The sequence below is a fragment of the Sporothrix schenckii genome (genome assembly GCF_000961545.1).
Source record: "Sporothrix schenckii 1099-18 chromosome Unknown Cont42, whole genome shotgun sequence".
In the NCBI taxonomy this organism is placed as follows: domain Eukaryota; kingdom Fungi; phylum Ascomycota; class Sordariomycetes; order Ophiostomatales; family Ophiostomataceae; genus Sporothrix; species Sporothrix schenckii.
In genome coordinates, this window is record NW_015971143.1 from 1,601,155 (window position 1) to 1,626,946 (window position 25,792).

The following is a 25,792-nucleotide window of genomic DNA, read 5'->3' on the forward strand; positions in this document are numbered from 1 at the left end:
GAATTTTGGTAATCGAGTCAGTTTCTCATTGCCTTAGCTGTTCTCTTTGCATTGCGCCAGAGGAATGGTGAATTGAGCTGTGAGGTGTGTCTCGTAAGTTCTGATAAGGAGCGAGATGCGTACCGTTTGCGACACCGGCAGTGACAGCCAGACCAAGTGGAATCATTCGCTGATAAGACATGATGGTGATGAGGAATGACAGAGCTGCATCGACAGGGCTCAGTGACCACGAAACAGAAGAGGTGAATATCGTGAAGTCGCGCGCTAGATGAATTTGCATATGAGTTTGGGCTACAGTGCTTCGTAACAGTGCGATGTCGTTAAATGGGCAGTCACGCTGGGCGACCCCGATTTAGTGGGCGGCTTTAGTGGGGTTTGGCCTCCGTGCCGCCAGACGCGTCTCTGGCAGACAGATTTTCTGACAGACGCGTCCCACCTTATTTGCACTATCATATCGTCACCATTGACCTCCAAGTACATATCGACAGCAAAAGGTGCAGCCAGCCGCATTTCACGACTGTGTCTACATATTTGAACCCTTGCAGCCCCAAAAGAACCAGGCACTTACCCCAAACGCGAGAACAGACACAAACACAAATGGGTTCCGTTTTATGATGCAGCACCCGACTCAATGGGGAGACACTGGCAGCTGCTGGGAGAAGTCCCAGATTCCGACGATGAAGAACTCGGCAGCCAGGAGCCGCTGCAGGACGACCATGTCGAGGGCAATACTGCTGTAAAGACTCAAGAGAGCAGCAGGGACGCAAAAGAACCAGGGGAACCATTTTTGAAGATCGTACTTACTCCTCATCGACATAACCATTTCACGGGAGTTTCATCTTCATCGAGACATGCAGCACACGGCCCTAGAACACCTTCCCCAACACGGATCTCGACACCCCGGAGAATCTCCCCTCCACCCGAAGACTCAGCTGACGAGATCGATCTCGTCTATGACGGCGTCCAGGACAACGAGCAGGATGAAGAGCCGCGCTGCGACCTACGCTCAAGCCCGCCACAATTCAGCGTTCCCGAGGCACTGGCCAACAATATAGTACAAGCCCTGACGACGAACGACGACAACGTACTTTCAGGACAGGAAACGCCGTCACGCCAGTTACAGAAATCCCAGCAGTCTCAAGGACCTCGAACTTCCCAGGCCTCTTTGCAGCCACAACGGTCAGGGCATTCCGATATACCACACAGTTCACTAACACCCAAGAAGGGAGACCGACGACCACGATCCCACGAACCCCCGGCTTCTGCGTCTATTCCACCTGCCGATCCTTTCTCATTCTCACCCACGTCCTCCCTCTCAAGTCTTTCACGATCACCTTCACCCGTTGCTGATGGACCTGCTCGCCGAAGCTCTGGAGGTCACGAAGTGGCTCGCATGTCTTCCCCGTTTCCCGTCCTACCTGAGTCTCCTCCTGCCTTTCGACTAGGTTTCGTACGATCTCTTCGACCTCGAAAGCCGATTCAACAACATCCATATCTGCTCGAAGGTGCGCAGTATGCACTTGCCATGAAATCACATGGTGTGAAGCCTGTTCGCACCGAGTACGGCAGCGCTCCGCGGAAACAAGTCGTGGATGAGGATTCGCAAGAACAGGAGTTTCAGCAAGAAGAAGAAAAAAGTCAATTGCCAAGGAGACAGTCACAGAACGACGCTGCTCTTTTTGCCGGTAGCCTATATGATTTCCCTAGCAGCCAAGCTAGTCTCGGCGACATTGCACTGTCTTCCTTAACTCCTCGAACATCAACGCCCGCACACCGCCTCCTGCCTCCGAGCAGCGAGGATGGAGCCGACAACGGAACGGATAATACAAGCCCGCCCGATGAAGACGACTTCCCAACTCCTCAAACCGTCCTAGATCGGCAGCACAAGCGGCAGCAGGCTCGAATTTTCAAACGGCAGAGTTCGCCAAAGACTGCCTCCGCCGCAAAGCGGGCACGGCTGGTAGATGCAGCTCTTCAAGATCAGTCGGCTCGTGCCAAATGGATACCCGTCCGTATGGATTCGTCGCCGGACCAGCTTCCCCGTTCATCTGCACGGATGCATGTATCTCGGCCGCGATCTGTGTCCCCGGTTACTTTCCTTTCAAGGCAAGAAGGTGTAGCAGTTTTGGACGATGATTCTAGTGACAACAGCAATGACGAAATTGAAATCACTGACGCGAGGGAATGCACTGCGTCCCCACTGAACGACATGGCCGAAGAGAGCCATAGCGACTCGGAAGCCGTACGCAAAAACAGCAGGCGGATCAAAGGGGTTCTGCCCGCGTCTTGGCTGCGGCTTGATCAGCAAAAATCAACGCAGGTCGGCCTTGACAGGGTGACGGCCACCCAGAGGCGACCTGGGCAACATAACCACCAGGCCACCAGAAAGGGCGTTGCATTGCCGAGACAGGGCCAGGCCACCAGCTCTCTGGCAACGATCATCTCATTATTTGACGAATCAGACGATGATGTAGATAACGATAATGAGAGCGTGGTGGACATGGCCAAGCGGTCAAAAGCACCGGTAATTGAATCATGGGATTCGGATGAGGAAGGATATTCACCAATTGTTTCTCTCATTAACGACGAAGACATTGGTTCGGTGATGGAGGACAACTCCATTGATCTAATGGCACCGAGAGTGAAACGAACCAGGCTACCAGCAGCGCCTGGTCCCCGATCAAAAAGACCAAGGATGCGGACGCAGAGTGTGCCCAGTGGCACTCCAATCCAAAAGACACGACAGCCCAAAATCACGAAGATGATGCACCGATCTGCTTCTGCTTCTACAGGCAGTCACCGATTCTCCCGCAAACAATCATCGTCTACGAGGAGACGGCAAAGCAACCCGCACACAACCAGCAGCAGGAGAACGCCGAAACCACCCGCCACTCCTCCTATGCTGAGCATTCTCGATTTCGTTGAGCCCGCAGCACCAGCGTTCATCCGTGTTGCGGCTCGTACTGCAAGGCGAACGGCTAAGCTAGGAAAGACGAGCCCTTCTAGAAAGATAATCAACCTCGGAAGCCGGGGTGACAACGTGGACGCTCTATCTGTCCTGCGAGACTGGAAAGCTGGGAGAATCAGGCCCAAGATTCCAAACCCACCCAGACGGCTGAGACAGTCTGGACAACAGGCCCCGCTCCAAGAGATGTCGCCGAATCTTGCACCACACTCATCTCCCCGACCACAGCATATACAAAATTCAACCGCGGTAAAGAAAAGCCAGTCAGGAGCTTTCGTGAACCGCATCCCTCAAACCAAGCTTGCCGCACTACCACGCCCGTCCAATCTGTGGATCAGCATGGGCTCTCACATGGATCCAATGATGCGGCCAGCACAACTTGAGGTTGCGGCGAGAAGCAAGCTGGGCGCGGCTGGTTTTGTTTCAAAAAAGAAAGAGCTCGATGCCTTGTACTGCCGTCGGCGGCGGGATGCCATACCTTTACCGAGCGTGCGACTCGAGCAATTTGTCGACGACCAGGCATCTGCCTACAGTGCAATCGACGACAATATTTCTGTGGACGACCATTCTCTTAAGCCACTGGGCTTTGGACTGGAACAAGAAATTGAGCTTCAACCTTCGCGACGGCAGCATGATATCAATTCTGCTAAGCAGATGCCTGAAAGCAACAACCGGTCAAGATTTCGCAAGCGCTACAGTCCAAGGCAGATCGACACATCTGCACCGCGATTTGCCCATGCTTTGGATCACATTCCCCTGGATATTGGTCCTGCAAAGGTCGATTTCGTGGCCGATACCGTCAATCTCGATAGGGACAAACTGCATGGGCTAGGGCCTTTCGGATCGCAGTACCCACAACACTTTGATATCTTCGCTCTCGACGGTGACATCTTTTTCCATCAAAGCACCCTCATCGGCAGCGGCCGGCTGAGTTTGGCCCTTGGGATGGATTCTTCGGATAGCTCGCAGCCTCTCCATAGGCCAAACCTTACAACTTCGTTCCAACTGGGCGAGCGAACGCTCAGCTGGAGTGTGTGGGATGAGGTTTCATCGTCCGAGTATGGCATCCTCATGGACTGGTTGGCGGATAGCCTTCACTCACCTGCTTCCTCGCCTAGCCTTGCTGGGCCGAAGGTGCATACAATGATCAATTTCGTTTTAGATTTTATCCAAATCACCATGGCCAAGGCGACATCTTCGCCAAGTGTCCGAAAGGCCTTCATTGTACGAAACCTTGAGGTTATCAAAAGCCTCATTCGCCGGTTTGAAGCGTCGAACCTGCAGCATGAACAGCCCTCAAGCGACTCAAGAAAGAACAATCGCCTGGCGGCGTTGACCGGGATTCTAACAATCAACACATGGCTCCTGCAACTTTGCCGAGACACGCCAGAATGCGTTTCCTACTCGGTCCAGGTGGAAGATATTTTAAAGTCAACTGCAAAGCAGTCTGTCCAGCTTCTCATGAAGCAGGGTCTTGGCGATATACGTACCTCCTACAGCGACTTTCAACGGGGTCTTTTCCGGGACCGTGGCATTCGAAGAAATACGCAAGTATTGAGCTCATGGGTCGTTCTCATGCAAGTTTTGGAGCATGCAAGAATCCCACGAGGTGGCTTTTGGGATGTCACGTACTCGGTTATGCTTGCTGATAATGCAATTAGTACTTGCACACATGCTAGCCAGTTTGAACAGTGGTGGCAGGACATGTTTACGCTTCTTCCCCTTGGCGAATTCGACAACTCTGGCGTGGTCAGGCCCGGAATACGGCTGGCTATACCCCTTGATGGATGGGAACTTCCAAAAAAGGCCTTGGACAGGGTTTTTCAACTCTACAAAGCCAACCCGCACCAATCACCGAGCTTCAATGCGTACTGCCGAGCCATCGTGGGCCGTTGTCACTACCTCGTCCAGGAATGGGGCTGGCGTCGTTGCAAGGCCATCGTCGGCACGATCTTCGACTTTTACGGGTCACAAGGATTTGCACACTTGCGGAACGAAGAAGCACATCGGTCTCCCCACTTCCTTGAACAGCTTGCGGGCAGTCCATCACTTGCCATTGAACCAGACGACCAGTGCTTCCACATTTTCATCAAAATGCTTGGACTTGTCATCCTGCAGCTGAAGAGACTTGGTCAGTCCAAAGAGCTGACCAACCTGATTTCCCGCATCCTCCCGAACCACGACCGCCAATTACTCAAAGAAATGGACGTCCATGAGAGAGATCTCGCTGCCCTTCGAAATCACCATGACCTGCTATGCACCCTGTTCTGGGCTACACCTCCCGACATCCGACCGCCTATTCATCAGATCGAAAAACTTGTGGTGCCCGCGAACTCCCACAAGGAGGCTTGTTTGATAAACATCCGTGCCTGGAACCAGCTGGCGCGGTTTGTGATTGCCGCCGATGAAGGCTACGGTATCTTCAAGAGCTTCAATTCCTGGATGAAGAATATCTTCCAACAAATGCTAGAACAATATCTCTCTGCAGAAACGGACATGCACAGACAATTCCAGAGCTTGTCAACAGTCATGATGCAAGGCATTAGCCCTGATATGGTCAAGGCTATGGCGGCTGCCAACAAGGCAGCCGCGATGGATGTGTTGCATGCGTGCACTGTGTCTTCTCTGGACGTTCTCCGGCACGCCAAGTCTCTTGGGGTGGCAACGTATTGTTTCAATGTCGACCAGCTGAGTGCAATCTTCACAAAAATGGATCTGCCGGGGCCTAAGACGAACTGGAGCATCCTCAGCACCGCTCTCGACGTTGTGGATCATTATATGGATCGGCTCGAGAAGGCCGTGGACGAGCAGTACTCCAGTTCGGCGGATGCCACAGACCCACAAGAGGCAGACGACGCGGTGTTGATGCTTGATCACAGGCTGGCCAAAGGGTTCTTCCATCTGGTCAACACAATCACACATATGTCATGGGAGGACCTACCAAAGTCCTCCGCCGACCTACGAATTGCATGCACAGAACGAAGCGTTACCATTGCAGCTCGTCTAGCAAGCCGGTTCATACATTCGGGTCTGTACGGCTTGTCCCGGTTCTTTGGATCCGGCGACTATTGCATATTTGAAAGGTTGCCACACGCGCCGGGCCTCTTGCAGCGCAAGTTCTTGCCTCTTTTCGTATCGGCGGTGCTGCGGAGCAACGTGTTTGATTTCAAGGACCTCGGAAACAGTATCCTAGAGCTGTGGATGCTTGCCATTGTCAAGCCGCAGAAGTTCTTGGCTTACGAGAACCGGCTCGCTGACGTTCTAAAGACGCACGATATTCCTTTTGTTCGGCGAGCAAATATACCCGCAAACGATCAGACACCCAGCTACGACACCAACCGCGCGTATTTCGCCTGTTCCATGACGTCCATACGACAACAGCTGCGGGATGCAGACGGCACCACGCGACGACAACAACTGCGCAGCGATTTTGCGCGAGCCTTAAAGCTCGTGATGCAGCAAATGAAGGAGGACCTACGATATGCCAAGACGGAGCCCGTCGAGCACGAAAAGTACATTGTCTTTGTGCGAGGTGTTGTTGCTTTGATCCGGTCACACGGCAGTGACATTTGCTCGTTGGACACCTTCTTTTACGACCAAAGCCAGGAATTTTCGCCTTCGCCCGAAGACCCTCAGCTGAGGACCGCCAGTATCATAACATACGGCTTGCGACTCAGTGAAGGCGAGGCTACAGCGGCACCGCAGCTCTTCCATTACCTACATAATAACTTCAATATTGCGCTCGCCAACAACAGTCTCGACCAGGAATGCAAGATCCTGGAACGGAGCATGGAAAACGACGTCATATTCGGATTTATGCTGGAACGGATGCTACCCGCGATTCTCCGCGCAACAAGCGAGGCAGAAGAAGCATGGCCGTTGTTGGATGTGTACTACAGCGCGATGGAACGGTTTGTCACGCGATCTCCTGTGCCAAAGAACATCGGCGACGACAACGTCACGGGCGGAATGATTGGGCTGCTGGAGGATATTGTGGCATGGTTCCAGTGGGCAGCGGTATCTTTGGCAGCCGATGCGGCGCGTACTGGACTCACATTTCGTGACGCTGGTTTGGGTGATGCTACGGAAGGGGCTGGCTGTGACACACAGCCGATGGTATTTTGTGTACGGGTGCATACGATGGCCCAATTGGCAGCGCTGGCCAACCTTCTACAGCCGTACTTGATGACGTGTTCATGCCTACCCACTGCCCCATCCATACAGGCGAGGCTCGACGGTATCGTTACCGGATACTACCAGTTTATCGAGTCTGCTCTGGCCGATCTCGCACCTGTGCGTGTCGACAAACGAAGACGATACATCCATCCCGACAACACCGTTGCCGACGAACCAAACGATGGCAACAACCAACTGGGCCCAAAGACTCTGTTTTCATCATTCTTGGTAGTCGAAAACAGCACCGTGTCCTCGAGTCTGAGCAACAGTTGCACCGTCGGGGTGCGCAACGACAACAGTTCCATTGCGAACACCATGAGGAGGTACACGGGAGGCAATAACCGACCAGGTGACGGGTCACAAGTGGACCAGTTCAACAGAAGGATCGTGCAACACGTACGCGATAATTGGATTGTGGACAACGGATCCATCACAGTGCGCAAAGCTGGTGCGCGGCCTGGGATTGGGAGGGGCCCTGGCATGATGGCCGGCTCGGCGACGACGGCAGCAGCGGGCCCGGGTGTCCCATTTGGACCGTGGTCCATGGCTGAGCTTCTGGCCGAGTTACAACTGCAGCTACAGCTCTGGACATTACGGCCGGCCAGTGCTTACGGCATGGGACCGCAGTCGAGGCGTTTGTTCCCGGGTCGGTTACGGGAGAAGAGACGTCTCTAGGTGGCAAACTGCCGTTATGCAAGATACGGTCTAGGTAGGCAAGCGCTTTAACAAAGAGGCGGCAAGCCGTAGCATGCTGTATGAATTATAAACAGAGCCTGCTCGAGAAAGAAGCCGGCATACTCAAGTAGTAGTACAACTGTCTATTTCGTCATCCGTGATAAAATAATTGAAATCAGGCTGCAATGTCGCATATTCGACTTTGGGCGGCCAGCCTCGTGGTGTCTCGTCATGATGCGACCAGGTTACTGGGCAGCCGTGCATGGCGGCCATCCTATGATGACGATAATCGTTTGAAGTACGACATACAATGGCGATGCTGTATGGAGTAAATATCGAACTGTGTGATGAAGTGACTGAGCGTCTGTGAGAATAAAGTCTTTACTTGACTTGGCAGTCCGCTCGGCCCCTGCTCATGTCTGGCCAGCCGCCCTGCGGCAGCATGCAGGAGAGGCTGGCGAGTGCTGCAGGTCTCACCGTCTGTATGCCCCTTATTGGTTTTTTTATTCTGCCCTGGCCTTTGTATCGAAACAGAAAAACGACTGGTGTTCAAATTTTGACACACAGCACACATATACATGTCTGAACCCTTTCTATCTCACTCTCTTTCTCTCTGCACAGATTAATTTGTGCCGCCATTTTTTCGAGGCTTTCTTGTATCACGCCCGTGTCGTCATAGTGAACGGCCAAACAAATCGTGGCTCATTCCATGCACGCCCACGTACCCGGCAATTACAAAGGCAAGACAAACGAAGAAGAATTTCTGTCCTCCATAGGGGAGAAACAAACATTGTTGACAAAGCACCGTGGGGTGGAGACTACATTAGCCCATGCTACCCCCCTGTCTCTCGCTCTCTCGTTAACGGAAAACTGAATGCAAAAAAGGGACAAAAGACACGACCCTTTCGTCAAATCACAGGCTGTAGCTACACACCGTCTCTTTGGTTCATTTGTTCGTCCCTCTTCTGTACTCCCCGCCTCTCCTACCCTGGCTTGCCATGTGGCTCCACACGAGCCATTCTCGTACGCCGCCCGTGTCACTTGATTGTCTGGTCCTGTGCGCCGACCACCACCGGCCTCGTTGGGCTCATTGTTGGCCGTTGATCTGCACCTTTTTTGTTCTTTTCTTATTTTCTTTTTTTCATATTTTATCCTCCATCTCACCTGCTTTGTTCTTCTTTCATCCTGCATTCCGGCGTTCGCTGTAGCTCTGCCACGACGCTGAATTACAAATAAAGAGCCGGAACGACCAATTTCACTCACTATTGCGTCCCACTACTTCCTGCCGTCCACTAACACATGCCCTCAACCTCGAGGTTAAATGAAAGCCACCAACCAGCCATGTAGCAATATCGTGCTGTGTGTCTTGTATGCCGTACAGCCGGCGGGAGAAACGAAGCACGGTGTACATTGCATTGCAGTGCATGTACGACATACGGAGTAGTTTGTTCATGGTCAGGCCGCAACGGACAAGGGCCTCTCGATTCCCTTTAATTTTTATTTTTCTAGAACACTCACACTCGGCTCTTGAAGACACGGGGGCGCCCATTAGTGTACCGTGAGCCAGGCCTGGCTTAGCCGAACCACAGCGTTTGGCTGGGAGCACACGACGTGATGCTATGGAGCATTAGGTATAAACTGAATCGTGTCTGTGGCAGAGCCTGCGACGTGTACAAAATACGACTCCACTGCAGGGCCGCTAAGAGTCCAGATGCACTGCGTGAAAATAAGTCACGGAAACAGATAAAAGAGGTCCGTGGGGACCAAGGCAAGATACGATTCTACGCCCTCCTAGCCGCTCGTCTCGTTACTATGCGAGCCGGTCTGCAGCGGTTGCTTGTCGTCGATGCTCGACCGAAATGTAGATTCCCCGCCTGTGCGCGGCGAATCGGAGCCATGCATCATTGGGCTGCCATCGTGGCTCACTGGGAAATGTGCGTTGTTCAACTCTGTAGGTCGGGCCATACAGAGTTGCAGTGAGCTAGCTAGCTGTTCGTTCCTGCCCTCTTAAATTCCTCATATCCCCGCCCTCTCGTTGGCTGTTGCTTCGTTTGAAAGTCTTTTAGCACCATCCCCTCGTCTTGTTTTATTTCCCGTCTTCTGCTTGTTATTGGTGCCCTCATTTGTGGTTGGCTGGTCTCGCCTCGGCCGTATTTCTCACGTGACTGCTGGTAAAATTGTTGCTACAAAATGTGAAAAAGGCTCACAGCCCGCCCGTTTGGTGCCTCCCACGCGCCAATACAACGCCGTGTTTGGATGTGGGTTTCATTGCTATGCGCCCTTGTCTTGCCCATATTAGTTATATCGCCTTGTGCTTTACCTTTCGCCACGGCTTGCCCTGCAAATTGCAAGGGCATCCATTGCTCTTTCTCTTTTCAACCCTTGCCTCAGTGGCACCTTCCTACGTAGTCTTGAATGATATCCTGAATGACACTGCCTCTTCAGGTTGTTTCCATTTACACAAACAAGCACCAGCACACAACCACGATAGCCACTTCCACGAGAGCTATTCGCTCCTTCCTCCTTTCCTTCGTCTACTTTGGGCAGCCTTCCCCATGCGACTCCCTTCCCACGTTTTTCTAGACAGCTAACCCTGCTCTTCTGTTACCGTCTTTGGGGATTTTTTTTTCTTTTTCTTTTTCTTTTCAGGTTATCACCCTTTGACTAAACGCTCTCTCACCGTACCTTTTATCAAGGGTTTTGGGAACGTCACCGCAATTCCGGGACTCTTAATGCGACCCCGGTTGTTTGCTAGCCCTGCCTCGCGTCTTAATCTGTCCCACCCGTGCCCACTTCCACATCCGCCAGCCTCCTCTCTCGTCTCATCAGGTGTAATGGAGGATCTTTAAGGCTGTGTCCTTTGGAAGGCCATCTTCTCGCTCTCTATTTTCCAGACTCCTCTCTCCTTTCCCATTTTTGTCGGCCGTTCTCCATTCTTGGTTTGTTTCCCTTTTTAGCCAATTTATTTTGGGAACATCTGCAATTTTTTGGACGCCATCACCTCACTTCTCGCATCAAGGCCTCCGCACGTCCAGTTTTATTCGCCTGGCGCATCGCCATCCGCGTCGCAAACGCCAAACACGATACTGACTGCGCATTCTTTGCTCAGTGGTGTTTCGTGGCCTTTCGTGACGGCACGCACCATTTACGCCAATTGGCTCCTCGTCGCCATCTGCTCCCGACTTACTTGTAAATGGACAACAAGCGGTACCGGGACGCGGACTACGAGGCTGCCTCGGCATCTGGAAAGCGCGCGCGCCTCGATTCGGCTGGCCCTGCTGGCCCCGGTGACATTAAAAACATTGCACACCAAGTACTCTTCAGAGACCACAGCAGCGAGAGTAACAGCCGCAGCGGCAGTGGCTTCTTGGCCGTAAACGACTCCAGCCATGCGCAACCCCTCGTCGCATCGGCTCACGACCACCGCACCAGCAGACCCAATGGCCCGGTGTCCGGCCATGACAGCGCTGCCAATAGCACGTATGCAAGCAGGAACGGCAACGTCGCTAGCCGGACAAATTCCGCCAGCCACACTGCCATCGTCGCAAGCGACCGTGCGCCGCTTGAGACCATAACGGACGTCAGTCGGCAGTTCAAGCAGGCGGTGAGTACAGGCTGGGATCAGCGGTCTCCGACGTACGCGGGTGCCAATGTACTACTCCTTTACTGGGAACAAGACAGCCACGAGGTCAAAGAAGCCACATGGCGCCTCGACTCTGTTTTTCGGCACTCGTTTAACTATGCCACGGAGACTATCTCGATCCCCTCAGCCAACGCTGAGTGGGTGCTTAATTCTACCGTGGAGGCATTTTTTAGCAAGAACAACACGCCTGAGAATTTGGCTATTCTCCACTACGCCGGACGTTGTCTCGCGAGCGAGACACCGGGGGCGCCCCCTATCTGGATGCCGTACGTTACCACACCGCCTGCATCTGTTCTCTCGTTGGAACCTACTAGACAGTTCAAGCCCTAATTAAACTAACTTTAAAAGACGACATGATGGTGCCGACATTGCCATAGACTCGGGAGCCATTGAGTCAGCTTATAATGGCTCACTCTGTGATGTACTGTTGCTGTTGGACCACAACTGCATCCGCCATCGTCAATATCCCAAAAACCCTCTCGGTACCGCACGGCGCAAGGCCGTCGAAATCATCGATGCGCCTCCTGTTGAATCTGAGCAAGCTCATGTCAGCTTCACAAAGGCCTTGGCCGACGAGTTGTCCACCGTCGCATATGGCGACTCACTATTAGTCGAAACTCTGCATAAGCGGGTTGCGGCCCGGATGACCATACATAAGCCCCGTGGCCGCGGCCGTCCACCAAAAGAGCCCGTACCAAGACCCATCGCCGATCAACAACACTTGCCAAATCATTACTACTTGCAAGAGTTCCGCAGCATCGTTCTTGCCCCCATTCCGAACGAGCCACAAGGTAAGTGAAGCTTAATTTTACGAAGGGAGCTATGTCCTGGGCAATGACCACGAGTGGCCTCGAGTTTATTGACTCTTCTCCATAGTTGTACTGTGCATCCGTATCCTAAACGGCGCACCGGATATTAGCAAATGGGCCCAGTGGATATACGACGCAAATCCACAGGCACGGAACAGCGTTCAAATCGAGGGACTGTACTCGGGGTTCTCGACCATGATTGTGGTTCGAGTTCCTGCAGCTGATTGGGAACTCTTCGCCAGGTGTCCTGCTGGATCGTTTGTTGGTTACAGCACAATAGGAGACATCCCTTCCAACCTATTGAGAAGGATTGATGAAGACCTCTCTGCGAAACTCTGGGCTGAAGATGAACCGCCACTACCACCAAGACACCCATCAACGGCCAATAGCGCCGCCAGCTACCCACCCCTCCCTTCCGCCAACTTTTTCACTCCCCGGAAGTTGTTCGCGTCAGATAGACTCGAAACATCAACTAGCGGTGTTGACAGCGATCTCGGCCTTAAGAAGGTCAGAAAGGCATTGCCGACTGAAAGAAAACTTCTTCCTTCGGGTCCCGGACCTACTTTCTTAACAAACCGGAGAATTGAGCAGACCCCAGTGTCGACCGACCGAGCCGTGTACAGGCCTCCACAGACCAGCATTCATCAGCCGCACGAGCAACAGCGTGTATCTCAGCAAGAACTGTCTCGCCAACTTGTCGAAAGCGGCCTTTCGGAAAGAGATGCGTTGCTTGTAGCTGCCGCACAGAAGCCGTTTAAGATCTCGATTAAGTTGGCTGGCCAGAACCACATGTGCAGCGAATGTAACGCTGGGTTTAAGGATGTCGAGTCGCTGCGAAACCATGTGCGAAAACAGCACACGCGACCCTTCCACTGTGTATTCAACTGGGCCGGGTGCGAGTCAACTTTTGCCAGCAAGAACGAATGGAAGCGTCACGTCATGAGCCAGCACATTTTGCTACACTACTGGGTTTGCCAGGTGGAATTATGTAGCAAGGTGGTAAACAAAGCACCGGGTGCCGCTCACAGCAGCTTTTCTCTTCCCAACGGTGCCATATTTAACCGAAAAGACCTCTTCACACAGCATTTACGGCGGATGCACACACCATCACATGTTCGAAAGTTGACGAAGCAAGCTAAAATGGCAAATAAGACTGCCAACCATCCCGCCATTCTAGAATGGGAAAATCGCATGAAAGATCTACAGCAGGACGGTATCAAACCGCGCTGTCGGCTGCCGGACTATATGATTTGTCCGTCTCCAGGTTGTGGTGTTGAGTTCCATGGCAACGGTGCATGGGACGATCGTATGGAGCACGTAGCGCGACATCTCGAGGGTGCTGCCGCCGGCCGCGAGGCGCTGGTTTTTTTTGGCGGCAAGTCCGATCCCACATTGACCAACTGGGCCACGCGGCCCGAGGTAGGAATTGCTAAGAGGGTCGGGCCGGACGCGTGGCAGTTGGATAATCCACTCCGGCCCGAGATTCGGGAGTGGACTGAGAACGATCACGATATGGTCGGCATGTCACCTAGGCTCCTTGCTGAAGAGAGGATCCTGCCTTCAAGCGAGCCTTCTCAACAGGACGAAGGTGGCGGGGATAATGACAAAGCAGAGCATCGCGACTCTTCGTCCGACAATAGGAGTAGCCGAGAAAGATCCAAGTCGGTAATCGAGGTTGCTGGACCACAGTCGCCGATCAGAGGTGACAGCACGGATCCCGAGCCTGATCAACTAAGCGGCCCTAGTCGCACTCCCGAAGACGAAGTCACAAAGGATGATGGTGTCTCGAACCCCCAAATGGCGCCCAAGGAACAGCTACGGCAATCTATAGAAGCCAGCAGTCCATCCATTGTCGCCAGCTAGAAGGCTGATGGCAGTCCACTGGAGGGATGGCCACGGCCGTGATTGCTAGGGCCCTAGATGCGGAAGAAAGGGAAATCAATGTCAAGTGGATCAGACATTGTATGAAGTGTCGAAACCACCTCCTTATTATTAGGGTCATTTTTGCAAAACAGAAAACATTGGGGGTGGCTTCACGAGCACACAAAAATAAGAAAACACAGCCAACACTCTACGATCAACGAGGACAACAAAAGGGGTTTTACTGAAAAGCAACAAAAATTAAAATAGGGTTCCCCAAGGGCAACCATTACGTATGGCGGAAACAACCAGCGCAGCACTTTTTCGTCACGTTGTTCGTCCCTGTATATGAAACATTACGCGTCTTTGTTGACATGACGCCGAATTCGTTTTTCTTTTAGGGTATGTGGCGATAGGTACGAACTCTCGCCAAGGTTTTGGAACTCACTCGCCCATTTTCACTGTTTTGTTATCCAGTGACAAAATTACGTTTTTAAGGATGATTTTTTTTGTCATTAAGACGATATTTATTCTATGTGCTATCTATGTAGCAATACAAACAAAAACAATTGGTTTTGGACCTTAGTACGGAGAAAATAAGGCTACTTACATGATTGAAATTTACAATAACCGACGGCCCTCGTGAATCAACGCGGTCTGACTGCCATATCTTACATTGTAAGGATACAACAAAACACGCACGACACATCTTACGCCCATAATTTTGACTAGGCGGGCTGCCGCACACGGGCCTCCTCGGTTTGCGGCGGACCCTTAGCCACTTCAAAGCCCATACCCCGCTGCCGCTTGCGCCTGCGCTTGCTACTGTTGTCGCCGTAGCGCTCGTCAAACCGACGGATCGCCTGCAGGGATGCCATGTCCTCGCTGATGCTTGCGCCAATTTCTTGCAGTGCGCGGTCAAAGTGGCGGCCAGACAACACGCGCCGCTCCGGGAACACAAACGGATCGGGGCCCGTGTGTGCAGCTTGTGCCCGCACCTCCTCACGAACAGCAGCCATGGCGGCTGCCACACAGAGGTTTTTGAGATCGGAGCCGGAGTACAGCTCGGTGTCGGCAGCCAGTTTCTCGAGAGAGACGGTTTCGCTGTCGAGCACCTCGTCGCGTAGCATCACGCGAAGGATGGCAAGGCGGCTTTCGCGAAGTGGGAGGTCCACGAGGAGGCGCCGCGGGAGGCGCCGTAGCACGGCCTCGTCAAGGTCAAAGGGCCGATTCGTAGCCACCATGATGAACGCCTTCATGTTGGATGTGAGGCCGTCCCATTCGCGCAAAAACTGATTGATGGTTTCACGATGCCCACCACGGCCGGGCCGGGTTTGGCGGGCGCCGAGCAGCGCATCGGCCTCGTCGAGGAAGATGACGACGGGTGACAGCTTGCGCGCAAGGGAGAACAAACCCTGGACGTTCTTCTCGCTGTTGCCGACCCACATGTCGTTGATGCTCGCGGCACTGATCTCAAGCATGTTGGCGCCACTCTGCTTGGCAACGGCCTTGGCCATGAGCGTCTTGCCTGTACCAGGGGGTCCGTACAGAAGACAGCCGGGAATGCGTTCCGCAGCAAGTACACCATACAAGAAAGCCTCTGGACGGATAAGCGACAAGGAGGTCAGGGCCTTGAGGGACTCTTTGACCTCAGCTGGTATCACGATATCGTCAAAGGTAGTCTTGATTTCATTGGCATCGATTAGGTCGCTGAGAAACTTCTTTTCGTACTCGGTGTAGTCGCTGGACGCCACTTTTTTGAGGACGCCGCCGATGCGAACCTCATGAGTTGGCTCAGATTCAGCATCTGTTTCTTGGTTGACCGTAAGGGGCGAGTAGTAGGGTTCCTGGGCGCCGGTAGTCTCTTTCCACATTTTGTCCTGGTCCTGCGTGGATCGGAGTGCCCGTAGGAAGGAGTGCTCGTTGAGAGTGTCTTTCAACTGTGACGAGAGAGCGGGTGCGTGTGAGGAGGGCTGTGGGGAAGGCATGTATCCGCTGTTACCAATAACCTGTGCGGCAAAGCGGTACACCCAATGAATGTCAAAGATTGTAGATGAGAGGGCAGATTTAAGCTCAGCATTGACGCCGTTTGGCCATGTGAGCGCATTCTGATTCAGCTGCTGGGACGTCAGTGCCGAGATCATTGCCCGGATGTTGCTCAAATTTTCGTTGAATGTGTCCTGTGCTTCCATTTTGCGAGTCGAGGTGCCTTCAGCCACGCGGTATGGAATGACGTGGCAGTCTTCCTGGCGCAAGTCCTCCGCTCTCTCTAGAAGACTGGGGTTCGCGTTCATGTCGGCTGATGTAGAACCAACCAGAACGATTTTGCGGCCCTTTTGCCAAAGACGGTCGACGATGTTGCGTAACTTGATGAGAATCTGAGTGCCTTCGATGGTGGAGCTCAGTTCGAGAAAGTGGTGGACGTGAAGGATCAGGTTATGTGGCTTTGTGGCCGTAGGTGTCATTTTTGTTGACGGCGGTGATAATGGTGATGAAGATGGCAACGACGACGACGGCAAGGATGTAGCATCCGCAGCGCGAACCATGGCCTCGAGAACGTTGTTAATCTTGAGATCATCCCATCGGTCGTCCGGCTCAGATGTTGCGAATCCTTTCATTGGCAACCGGGACATCCCCGAAACCCTCATAATGGACACGGGTATGCGCGACAGAGACACGTCGGAGTCGTCGTCGCTGTTGGGCAAACTTCGCGAAACCGTCTGGCCATTCTTGAGCGCCGCCGAATAGCCAAGCATGGCAATATTCCCGCGAGCCCAGTAAGCTGTCTGGCCGAGATAGGGTCCTGCAATGTTTGCAATGCTGCCAGCATCGAGATGAACCACATGCGCTGACAGGGCGCGGGCCACGTCGTCAATAACATTCACAGCCTTGCTCCGGCCCTTGTAGTTCATGATAGCCAAGACAGACACAGGTCGTTTCGAGTCCTTGCTTGATTTCGCCGGTGACACGGCGCCTAACTCAGTCGCAACTGTAGAATATAGTTCCTGGAACACGAGGTACTCGCCGAAGTCGGTCCTTGTAGGAATACCATGCGCAATGGCAGAGTCTGCTGCCATTGCAATGGAGCGTGGCGAGCCCTTCTCCAGGCTCGCCTTGATCGCCTCTCTGGATGGCTTGCCAAATGGACGGTGCGGGAGGCTCAGAGCATTATCCGGGTCCAGCCGGCCAATCTGGGCCGTTTTCGTCAACTCAGATACATTTTCTAAAGGTAAAGGCAATGTCCCAGGGCCGTGATATGCGATGGATGCTACTGCATATGACGCAGCGGCAGCAATTGCAGCTCCCCGCCTTGCCACGGCTTCAATTTGCTGACCGTCACGCAGATGCGCCGCAGCCTGGGCGACCTTGTGCGCGTCCCAGGAGGCGCCATCTATCCAAGCATCAAAGTAGCGATGTAGTGTCTCCCGATCGCCAATGGAGAGCGAGGAGAGGTCGGTGCCGTCCGGCGATGAGGTCTGAGGAGGTGTGGAAAATATGAGATTGCTAGCTGCCTCGAGGTCGGAGCTGAGTGATTGTGCGGACGTAAAGGTGGTATGGTCCTCACGGTACAGACGAACTCGGTCCGTTAGGAACCAGTCGGGAAGGGTAATGGCCGGCATGCCGTCCTGGTTCCGGGTCCGTGCTGCTCGATTACGCCCACCACCAATCCCAACGGCCACCGAGAATGTCTCCTTGGGCCCATCGGCTGATTGCGTGGCCGTTGCGGGTTCCGATTCCGGTATTGGTACTGTCGGAACTGTGGGAGCTGGTGGCGTAAAAGGGGTTGTCTGGCTAGCGGCTGTATTGACCGAAGCTGACGTTGTCGGCCAAGTGTCCTGGCTTGGGCCGCTGTCCTCTGAAGCCCCCTTGCCTCCGCTAGCCGCATCCTGCGGTCGTGGTTCATCGTCTCGGCTGGGATTGGGGTCACCCGTTCGTGCGGACCGCGCTGGCGAGCCGATGAATCCACGGACAGCGCCGAGCGTCGGCCTATTTGGGATGATGCGACGGCGGTATTGTTTGGGTGCCGCCGCCACCGACTGTAGGGCCCGGGCCCCTACGGTATGCATCCGAAACACGTACTGTTGGCTGCCCGTCGCATTGGGCTGTTCTGGGAGTCGTAGCGTGTCCCTTTCTTGTCGGCGCGGGCCTGTTGCATGAGAAGGTCGGATGTTAAAACAGCGGATGAAGTTCTGATGCGAAATTCTTCTTAAAAGAGACCCTATAATACATAGTTGCGCTAATCCTGGCCAATAACAAGCCGGCATGGCTGAGCCTGTTTAAACCTCTTTCTTGTGGCCACTAAAGGCTAGCGCAATACCTTCCCCTGTAAAATGACAAGGTCGCTATAAGTGCTATTGGGTCATTAGTATTTTACTTGCTATTAAGCCATTGAAATAAAAAAAAGTGGTATTTTATTCCACCTATCCAGGTACACCGCAAGGCACATCTATCTATTTACGGCCCCAACTATGACTCGGTGCTTGGTTTGAGCCCCTCGACCGTCAGCGCTGCCTTGTACAAATTCTGGGCTGTCTCCAGACTGGTGACGGTTGGCCCAAGCAAAACATGCACTGCCTTTCGACCGCCGCCGATCATCTCCGGCCGCCACCGGATGCGCCGGCCTGTGCGACCAAACTTGACGCGAATCTCCTCCTTCTTCTCGTCGATCACTTTGTTCCGCACCTCCTCGGCCTCGTCGGCTACGGCCTCAATCCGTGCCATGGACCGCGCCAGTGATTCTACGTGGTATGCCAGTTCCTGTGCCCGATCTGGGTCCCCGGATAAAAATGCGTTCCAGAACTGCTTGAGAAACTCCGTCGTCGTCGCGTTTGTAATGTACGCTTTTTGTGCAATTTCCGCCGGGATTCCCATCGGCGTCTGCTCGTCGCTGCTGTGGCCGTAGAGTTCGGCACGTTTCTGGGCGACCGCTGCGAGAACCTGCTTCTGCGCTGCCTGCCGTGCTGCCCGCGAGCCCACGTGGTCGGGTCTTCGGGCGTTCTCCTCGTCGCTGTCGCTCTCTTCGTCAATCCCGAGCCCTGCGTGCAGGTCGATACCACCGGCGCCGTCACCTTCTAGTGTGTCAATGTCCGCTTGAACATCAAACAGTACTTCAGACGGCACCTGCTTGTCGTATTCTTCTTGGTCTTTTGCCGAGGCTGCACTGTTGTCGGAGAAAAACTGGCTCTGCTCGCGCACGCTTAATATTATGCGGCTGGTCTCAACGTCTCCCCGCAAGTCCCGCAGTGCCAGTTCCTCTTGTGTGTCAATGTCGGCTTGTGTGGTGGTGGTGGGGTCTTGGTCAGACGGCGCGACCGTCGCCATGATCTTCTCGCTCAAACTGTTCAGCGTGCGCACAATGGGGATGTTGGATCGTGGCCGCATCTCGACATCTTGGCGGTTTCCGCCCTTGAAGCCGCCCCGGTTCTCCTCGTTGGCTTCGAGGTCGATTGTATGCGGGACATGAGAAGAGAGGATAAGACTTGATACGACCGCATCATCTGCCTCGTCGAATCGGTCAAACAGCGGGTCGGCACGCTCGCTGTCCAAGACGCGCTCACCTCGTAACTTCTTGGAGAGTCTGCTCAAGAAGAAGCGCGACCAGAACTGCGCCTCGGGGATGCGCGGAACGTTTTCGTTGTAGATGCGCTGCACCAGGGGGTGCTGCTTAAGGATCATTTGCACCTGCTCAAGGCTGATGTTCAGCTTCAACTCGCCGTCCACCGTCTTGGGTTTGATGGTCGACAACACATTGTATGCGCCTTTCTTTTGGTTGGTCTCGATAGCGTGTGCTCGAAGAAGCGACGTCCTCGTCGACCAAAACTGCGCGTTGAAGGCAGCGTCCGATATTGATTCCGGTTTGGACTTTTGTGCGTCCATGTATGTCTGGTGGAGAGTTTTGTCCTTCTTCATCAAGGACTGCTGCAGCTCAATGTCCACCTTTAGCTGGCTGTCGTCGAACCAGCGCTCTGCAGCAGGCTTTGCGGCCACGGTGTTGGCAAACGACATGGCGGCGGAGAGTCCCGCACCGGCATCTGCGGCCTTGGCTCGGCCGCCGCTCGACGGAGTGCCACCATCGGGCTGAGGTGTGCCAGCGGCAGAGATTGGTTTTGGGAGGCTTGGATCATTCGCACGGCTGTCTGCTATTATTTGCGACAGCAGGTCTTTGACAACATTTGCTTGGGGTCGGGCGTCGCTGGGGTGGTTGAAGTGGAAGAGGTAGGATGTCGGTTCGCCTTCGGTGCCAGGGATCTTCTCAAAAATCTTGAGCATGACCTTGGGGACTGTGTCGGGGGTTTGCTGCAAATCTATGCTACCGTCAGTTTTTGCCAAGAGGACAGTCACACACCTGGCACATGGGGCTATACCAAGCCAGACTCACTTGTAATATTCGCTGTCGCCAGCGTCACGGCCGATCCTCCCGCCACAGGTGTCCATGTGACCCGGGTGTGGTCGTCCGACACCGCAAGGATGCCCTCTTTCTTCTTGTATACGGCATTTCCCTGAGCAGCCGCCATGCCGGGCGGTGTGTTGTGGGCTCTAAATACCTGTGCTGCTCGTCTAGTCTAGGCAGACCGGCTTAAAAATGCCGTCACGCGAGATTGCCTTCGTCGTCATTCAGACTTCGCAGCTGTCGTCCAGCAGACAGCAGGTCACGCTATATAAAGCGTCAAGGCGCCATTCACAGTCCGCTAGAGTGCTATCGCATCGGATTTTTCTCCGGTCGTTCGAAAGTGTAGTGTTAAAGAAGAACCAACGTTGGATTCGACTTACGTCGTGAGCGGTCGCAGCTCAGTAGGCAGCTATAAGTGGGTCGCCGTCGTGGTGCACGACAGTCACCATCATACTATGATCGTTTGGTCCCGTGACATCCACATTCTGACAGGCCGCGACCTCATACCACGCTGTAATAGATCAGCTTTCCATCCCAGTCCACAGTGTCTCCCCAAAAATGCACGGTACTCTTTTCTGCGTCGGACCGCTGTTCGTGGAGCGAAACAGGGCCCTGAACGCACCGGAGGATGCGCGTTGTTAGGAGCAAACCGTTACCGTGCGCTCTACTTTTGCCCTCATTGCAAGGTCTGAGAGCCGGGATTGCCGACAAGTTTTTTCTAGTTACTCTGCTGCGCTGTTCTATGGCACTTGTGCATTCCTGCTCAATGCAGCTGAAATATTCTGTAAAGACACCAGCGGAACGGAAGGTGTGGGGCTACAAATGTCTATGGGAATATTGCCCTGGGGGGGGGATTGGCCTAGTTTTCTTTTTTTTTTTTTTTTTTTTTTTTGTCATGTATTCGACTTTTGGCTTTTCTTTCCCTTTTCATTATATTATCACCACAAACTTAGAACAACTGGTTGTTTCGTCTTCTCATTACCTATAATAGGAGTTTTAAACATGTACATCAAAATAATGCCAGTTCAAATGCGTCCTCACCTCAGTCTAGTGATACCCAGCTCGAGCTTTGGATCCTTTATCTATAAATATATATTTTAATATTTATCGTACCTTTATATGTTCGATGTAATGACATGTGCGACCTCGTAAAGTTATGTCTCACGGCATACATGCCTTACAGTTATCAGACTTTCTGAATTGTAATTGCGCGAACACCTTCTTCTACGTAATAATTTCCCATGGCCGCACCACGCCGTCGTCGCCAGTTGTCACCAGCATTTCCTCCACGCCTCTTCGATCGGTGCCGGCATCAAAGCGGCGGCACCATATGATATTGTTGACCTCATACGGCCCGTGAGCGCTGGCGACCGTGCCGACAACACGCCAGTGCCTGGCCGGAGCGTTGCTGTGGTGAGTGGCATGAGAATGAGTTTGGTGCTGGCTTTGCTCGTCGTGTTCTTGAGCATGATCATGAGCGTGGTCGTGGCCGTGTGCGTGATTATGGGCATGGTTGGTGACACGTCCTAGGCTGCGACTGCGACCATTCGAAGCAGCTGGCGCGTTGCTATTGCCGTTGGTCATGTGAACATCTCCGTCAAGCATAGCGGCAGCCTCGTCCTCGGTCGTCAGGTCATCCTTGACGCTTGGTGCCGGGCCATCAAACTCGGCGTACACTACCACTGTACCATCGCTGCCCGTGCTCGCAATCAGGCCGTTGGATCCACTCCAAGACGCGGAGTAGATATCTCGTGTATGGGCGCGTGGTAGCACAGCCGTACAGGTCCATGGCTCGTGCAGGGAGCGGCGCATCGTGTTGGGGACACCACCAAGATTGCTGCGGAACAGTGGGTTCGCGCCTTGGCCGCTGCCTTTTCCGTCAGTGCCCACCTCCTCATCCTCGTCTTCCACTTCCAGCTCCCAGATACGTAGAGTCTGGTCGGCAGACCACGTCAACAAACGAGGAAAGCGCTTGCGCTCAAGGTCGGCCTCCCACTGCACCCCCCAAACGGTGCCCGCGTGACCCTCAAGAACGGCCACGCACACCCACTCGCCGTCGCCGTCCTCGCGCCAGATGCGGATTGTGTTGTCGTAACTGGTGCTGGCCAGCACGTCCAGGCTGTAATGGCGCCCACTACCGCTGCGGCGGCCGGGCACGTCGGGGCACCAGGCGACACACTTGACGTCACCCTCGTGCTCGTTGAGTACGGCCACAGTCTCCCATTCGTCGTCGTCCTCGTCGCCGCCGACGTCTTCCCAGATCCAGACGGACTTATCGCGGCTGCACGTCGCCAGGTACTGGCCCGAGGGCGAGAACGCGACGCTCTTGATTTCATGCTCCTGGCCCTCCAACACGAGCGTAAACTCCCAGCCGTCGTCCTCCTCGTCGCCCTTGTCGTTGTCGTCTTCGTCGTTCTCTTCGCCATCGTTGTCGTCACTGTCGCCGTTGCCCACCCGCCGGCGTCCGGCCGTGATCTCCGTCTCCAGGCGCGCACCGCTGCCCGACTGGTCGTTCTGTTCATAGCGCCACAGACCCGCAGTCGAGTCGAAGCTGCCCGTGACCAGGCACAGCTTATTGGGCGGTAAGCTTGGCTTCCATGTGGCCGAGCGGATGGACCTACTGTGGCCGCCGGTCAATGAACTGTGAGCAGAGAATGTGGCGAGCGAAAAGATGGTGACGGATTTGTTGTGGGCGGTAGCCAAGAGCGGGAGGGTGGGGTGTGGTATAGAAAACCAGCCGCGCTGGTAGAGGTCTGGTTGGAAGGACGGCAGTGCCCGGATCTCCTTCACAGATTGCAGGCGAAGGGACTTTTGTTGCAGCGACGTCTGCGCAGGATCTGAGGCCGTGGTGGTTGAAGATGTAACCGCTGCGACCGCGGGGGCGGTGGCGGACGCGGGATCCATTTTGTGAGCCAGATGAAGTGGATTACGGGAATCAAAGGTTCGTTGGTGATTGATGACAGGACGCAGTTATTGGCCGTCTAAAGTCAATCCGCCCTTGTATCGTTGTGTGGCTGCAGGACCGGGATCGGCGTCAAAACGACTTTGCCGTCTTGATCAGGATGGTTAGCAAGCAAATGGAGAAAAAAGGCCTATTAGCGGGATGGCACAAAATATTACGTACTCAACAATGTTTGGGTATCCCACATAGCTTAGCATATACCGCTAACTTTAGTAGTCATAGTTTACGGAGCGTGTAACGCTCAATGTAAAAATCAATGTACGGAGGACAGTAATTGCCATTACTATTTCAAAACAGGATATGGAGTATTTAGGAATGTCATAAGCGTAATACGCTTGAGGTTACGCAGACGGGAGTGATCTATACGCTGGTGAAGTAGAGCATTGGGCGCTTTATGCACTGCACTTCAGATTTTCTTTGGCCTTATGCGACTACGATAACCAGTCACGTTTGCGTCAGCCCTGCGGTCATGTTGTCGTCATGTCGTGAGATAAGAAGCAAGATCGTACTTTTAGGTTTGGGTTGACTCTATTTTATTCACAGGATATATAGGTCAAGAGACACCCACTACTCTTCAGAGAAGCAGCTGTTTGGCCAGCTCGGTACACGCCAATTCCAGCATAAACAGAAAGTCGATTCTACCGGAGGGGTGTCTACGCAGGTTCGGCCCAGATGATCCCTTGTCGCGGAAAAATGGGAAGACATAGGTGCAATAGCAATAGGAACAGGCTCGGTCGTGGCAACGTGCACTTCTCCCGATGCTCCAGGACGCGTGCACGTAGGATGTGCACTCTCTATACCCTCATCTTGCCTTTCTTGCAAAAAGCTGTAGTCACTCAGCGTCACGCGCCGCGCTGGTCTGCCGTCGCGGGCCTCCATCTCTGCCACCGTTTGTACCGATGTGATTTCTGGTATGGTATCGCTCGCGCCCCGAGGACCCGGTGTGTCAGCATTGTTGTCGGCGCCATTTTCCGAATTGAACCAAGAAAATGGCACTTGTTGCCCTCTGTTTAAGTCTGTCGGCTCTGAAGCCTGTGGTATTTCTGGTGGAGCTGGCACAGGCGGTGACGGCGACGCGGGCCTTGCAAATGGCAACGTCTCTCGCGCCCAAGGATGGTTCACAATTGTGTGCTGGCTCACCGGCGGACGCCAGACCGGCGGCAGCGGACGTGGAGGTGACGAGCTGTGAAAAGTCGAGGAGTGTCCGTGCAACGGGCTAAAACACCCACCAGTGCTAGTGCCACCGCCGATTCCCTGCCGGCGCGTGCCGTTGCCGCGTGTGCGTCTGCACCCGGAGCTGAAACCGAAACGGCTCGGTGATGCTGTCGCGGGCCTTTCTCTCCGCCGCTAAAGGGAGAGGTTCGAAAAAGGGCCGTTACTGAGACCGTTGCTGCTTGTCCGTACGGTACTAGTATTGCTAGTATTGTGCATCGGCTGGCCAGTATCGTAGCGCCGCAAAGCCAGTCGTGACTCCAACGTTCGGTTGGCGGACTCAAAAGATGGCACACCCGGTGGCGTGGGACGGCGCCTTGGAGGGGTGTATTGCGGTTGCAGGGGTGCTAGGATTGGTCCGGATGCTGTCTGGCGAGTCGGCCCTTGCTTTTCTTGCTCTTTTAGCTTCTGTTGTCGGCGGTAGACAAGAACTCGGAGAGGAGGCGAGATTATGGATGCTGAATGATCAGTATCCTCGCATTCCACTCCGGCGGTGTGTATCCCGTCGTCTTGAACCCATGGCATCACTTCTCGAAGACCTGATGGATCAGCGACGCCGGAGGCGGTTGAAGCCGGAGAGGTGGATCTCTGCGTAACGGAAATGGGTGGTGGCCCAGCACTGTTGTTGATATGAGCGTATGAACCTTCTTCTGCGAGAACTGGTATAGATCCCCGTAGCAGACTGGACGCGGGAATGGCGGGGACTATGTAGGCGGCGTCATCGTTGTCAACACTGCTGGGGGTATTTTCGGATGAATCTTTGTGTCTCCATGAGGTTCGACAGCCAGCCAGATTGGACGCGGTTTCGATACTGGGAAAGGTAGCGGGGGTGTGAGAACAGTCGGACGAGGATGGCCCTGCGGCCATTGTCTGTGTTATACTTATGTGTTGGATAAGAATATTCCATGGGTAATTAAAGTCATGTGATAGTAATGCCTGCGGGAGGATAGAGGAAACCTATGTACATTTCGTATAATTCTTATTTCGTTTAAGTCTTACAGAAAATTAAAACGCATCATGATATACCACAGAAAAACATCCAGGGAAGGTGCCGCTTATGACATATACCTGCCTAATTTGTTTGCTGACTGACAGAAGT

The 25,792-nt window shown here is 53.8% G+C and overlaps 7 protein-coding genes across 7 annotated transcripts; 3 read left to right on the forward strand and 4 right to left on the reverse strand.

Annotated features, from left to right (window-relative positions):
* Positions 1-631: 631 nt before the first annotated feature.
* Positions 632-7,816, forward strand: SPSK_01360 (hmg-i/hmg-y, DNA-binding protein; the record flags this gene model as incomplete). The annotated part of the gene is made up of 1 exon (XM_016728275.1): positions 632-7,816. The coding sequence occupies one exon, from the start codon at positions 632-634 to the stop codon at positions 7,814-7,816; it is 7,185 nt and encodes a 2,394-aa protein (XP_016590048.1).
* A 3,193-nt stretch (positions 7,817-11,009) lies between these two features.
* SPSK_01420 (uncharacterized protein) lies at positions 11,010-14,131 on the forward strand (the record flags this gene model as incomplete). Its single annotated transcript, XM_016728334.1, has 3 exons — positions 11,010-11,725; positions 11,808-12,250; positions 12,336-14,131. The coding sequence occupies 3 exons, from the start codon at positions 11,010-11,012 to the stop codon at positions 14,129-14,131; spliced, it is 2,955 nt and encodes a 984-aa protein (XP_016590049.1).
* A 725-nt stretch (positions 14,132-14,856) lies between these two features.
* SPSK_01403 (mitochondrial AAA ATPase) lies at positions 14,857-18,284 on the reverse strand (the record flags this gene model as incomplete). The annotated part of the gene is made up of 2 exons (XM_016728318.1): positions 14,857-18,182; positions 18,209-18,284. The coding sequence occupies 2 exons, from the start codon at positions 18,282-18,284 to the stop codon at positions 14,857-14,859; spliced, it is 3,402 nt and encodes a 1,133-aa protein (XP_016590050.1).
* A 311-nt stretch (positions 18,285-18,595) lies between these two features.
* On the reverse strand, positions 18,596-20,643 carry SPSK_01543 (transcription initiation factor TFIIH subunit 1; the record flags this gene model as incomplete). Its single annotated transcript, XM_016728452.1, has 2 exons — positions 18,596-20,433; positions 20,508-20,643. 2 exons carry the CDS (start codon positions 20,641-20,643, stop codon positions 18,596-18,598), a joined length of 1,974 nt encoding a protein of 657 aa, XP_016590051.1.
* A 1,100-nt stretch (positions 20,644-21,743) lies between these two features.
* Positions 21,744-23,423, reverse strand: SPSK_01645 (cytosolic iron-sulfur protein assembly protein 1; the record flags this gene model as incomplete). The annotated part of the gene is made up of 1 exon (XM_016728553.1): positions 21,744-23,423. One exon carries the CDS (start codon positions 23,421-23,423, stop codon positions 21,744-21,746), a length of 1,680 nt encoding a protein of 559 aa, XP_016590052.1.
* A 1,047-nt stretch (positions 23,424-24,470) lies between these two features.
* Positions 24,471-24,701, forward strand: SPSK_10435 (uncharacterized protein; the record flags this gene model as incomplete). The annotated part of the gene is made up of 1 exon (XM_016736852.1): positions 24,471-24,701. The coding sequence occupies one exon, from the start codon at positions 24,471-24,473 to the stop codon at positions 24,699-24,701; it is 231 nt and encodes a 76-aa protein (XP_016590053.1).
* Positions 24,702-24,828: 127 nt separating this feature from the next.
* On the reverse strand, positions 24,829-25,560 carry SPSK_01943 (uncharacterized protein; the record flags this gene model as incomplete). Its single annotated transcript, XM_016728841.1, has 1 exon — positions 24,829-25,560. One exon carries the CDS (start codon positions 25,558-25,560, stop codon positions 24,829-24,831), a length of 732 nt encoding a protein of 243 aa, XP_016590054.1.
* Between the last annotated feature and the right edge of the window lie 232 nt (positions 25,561-25,792).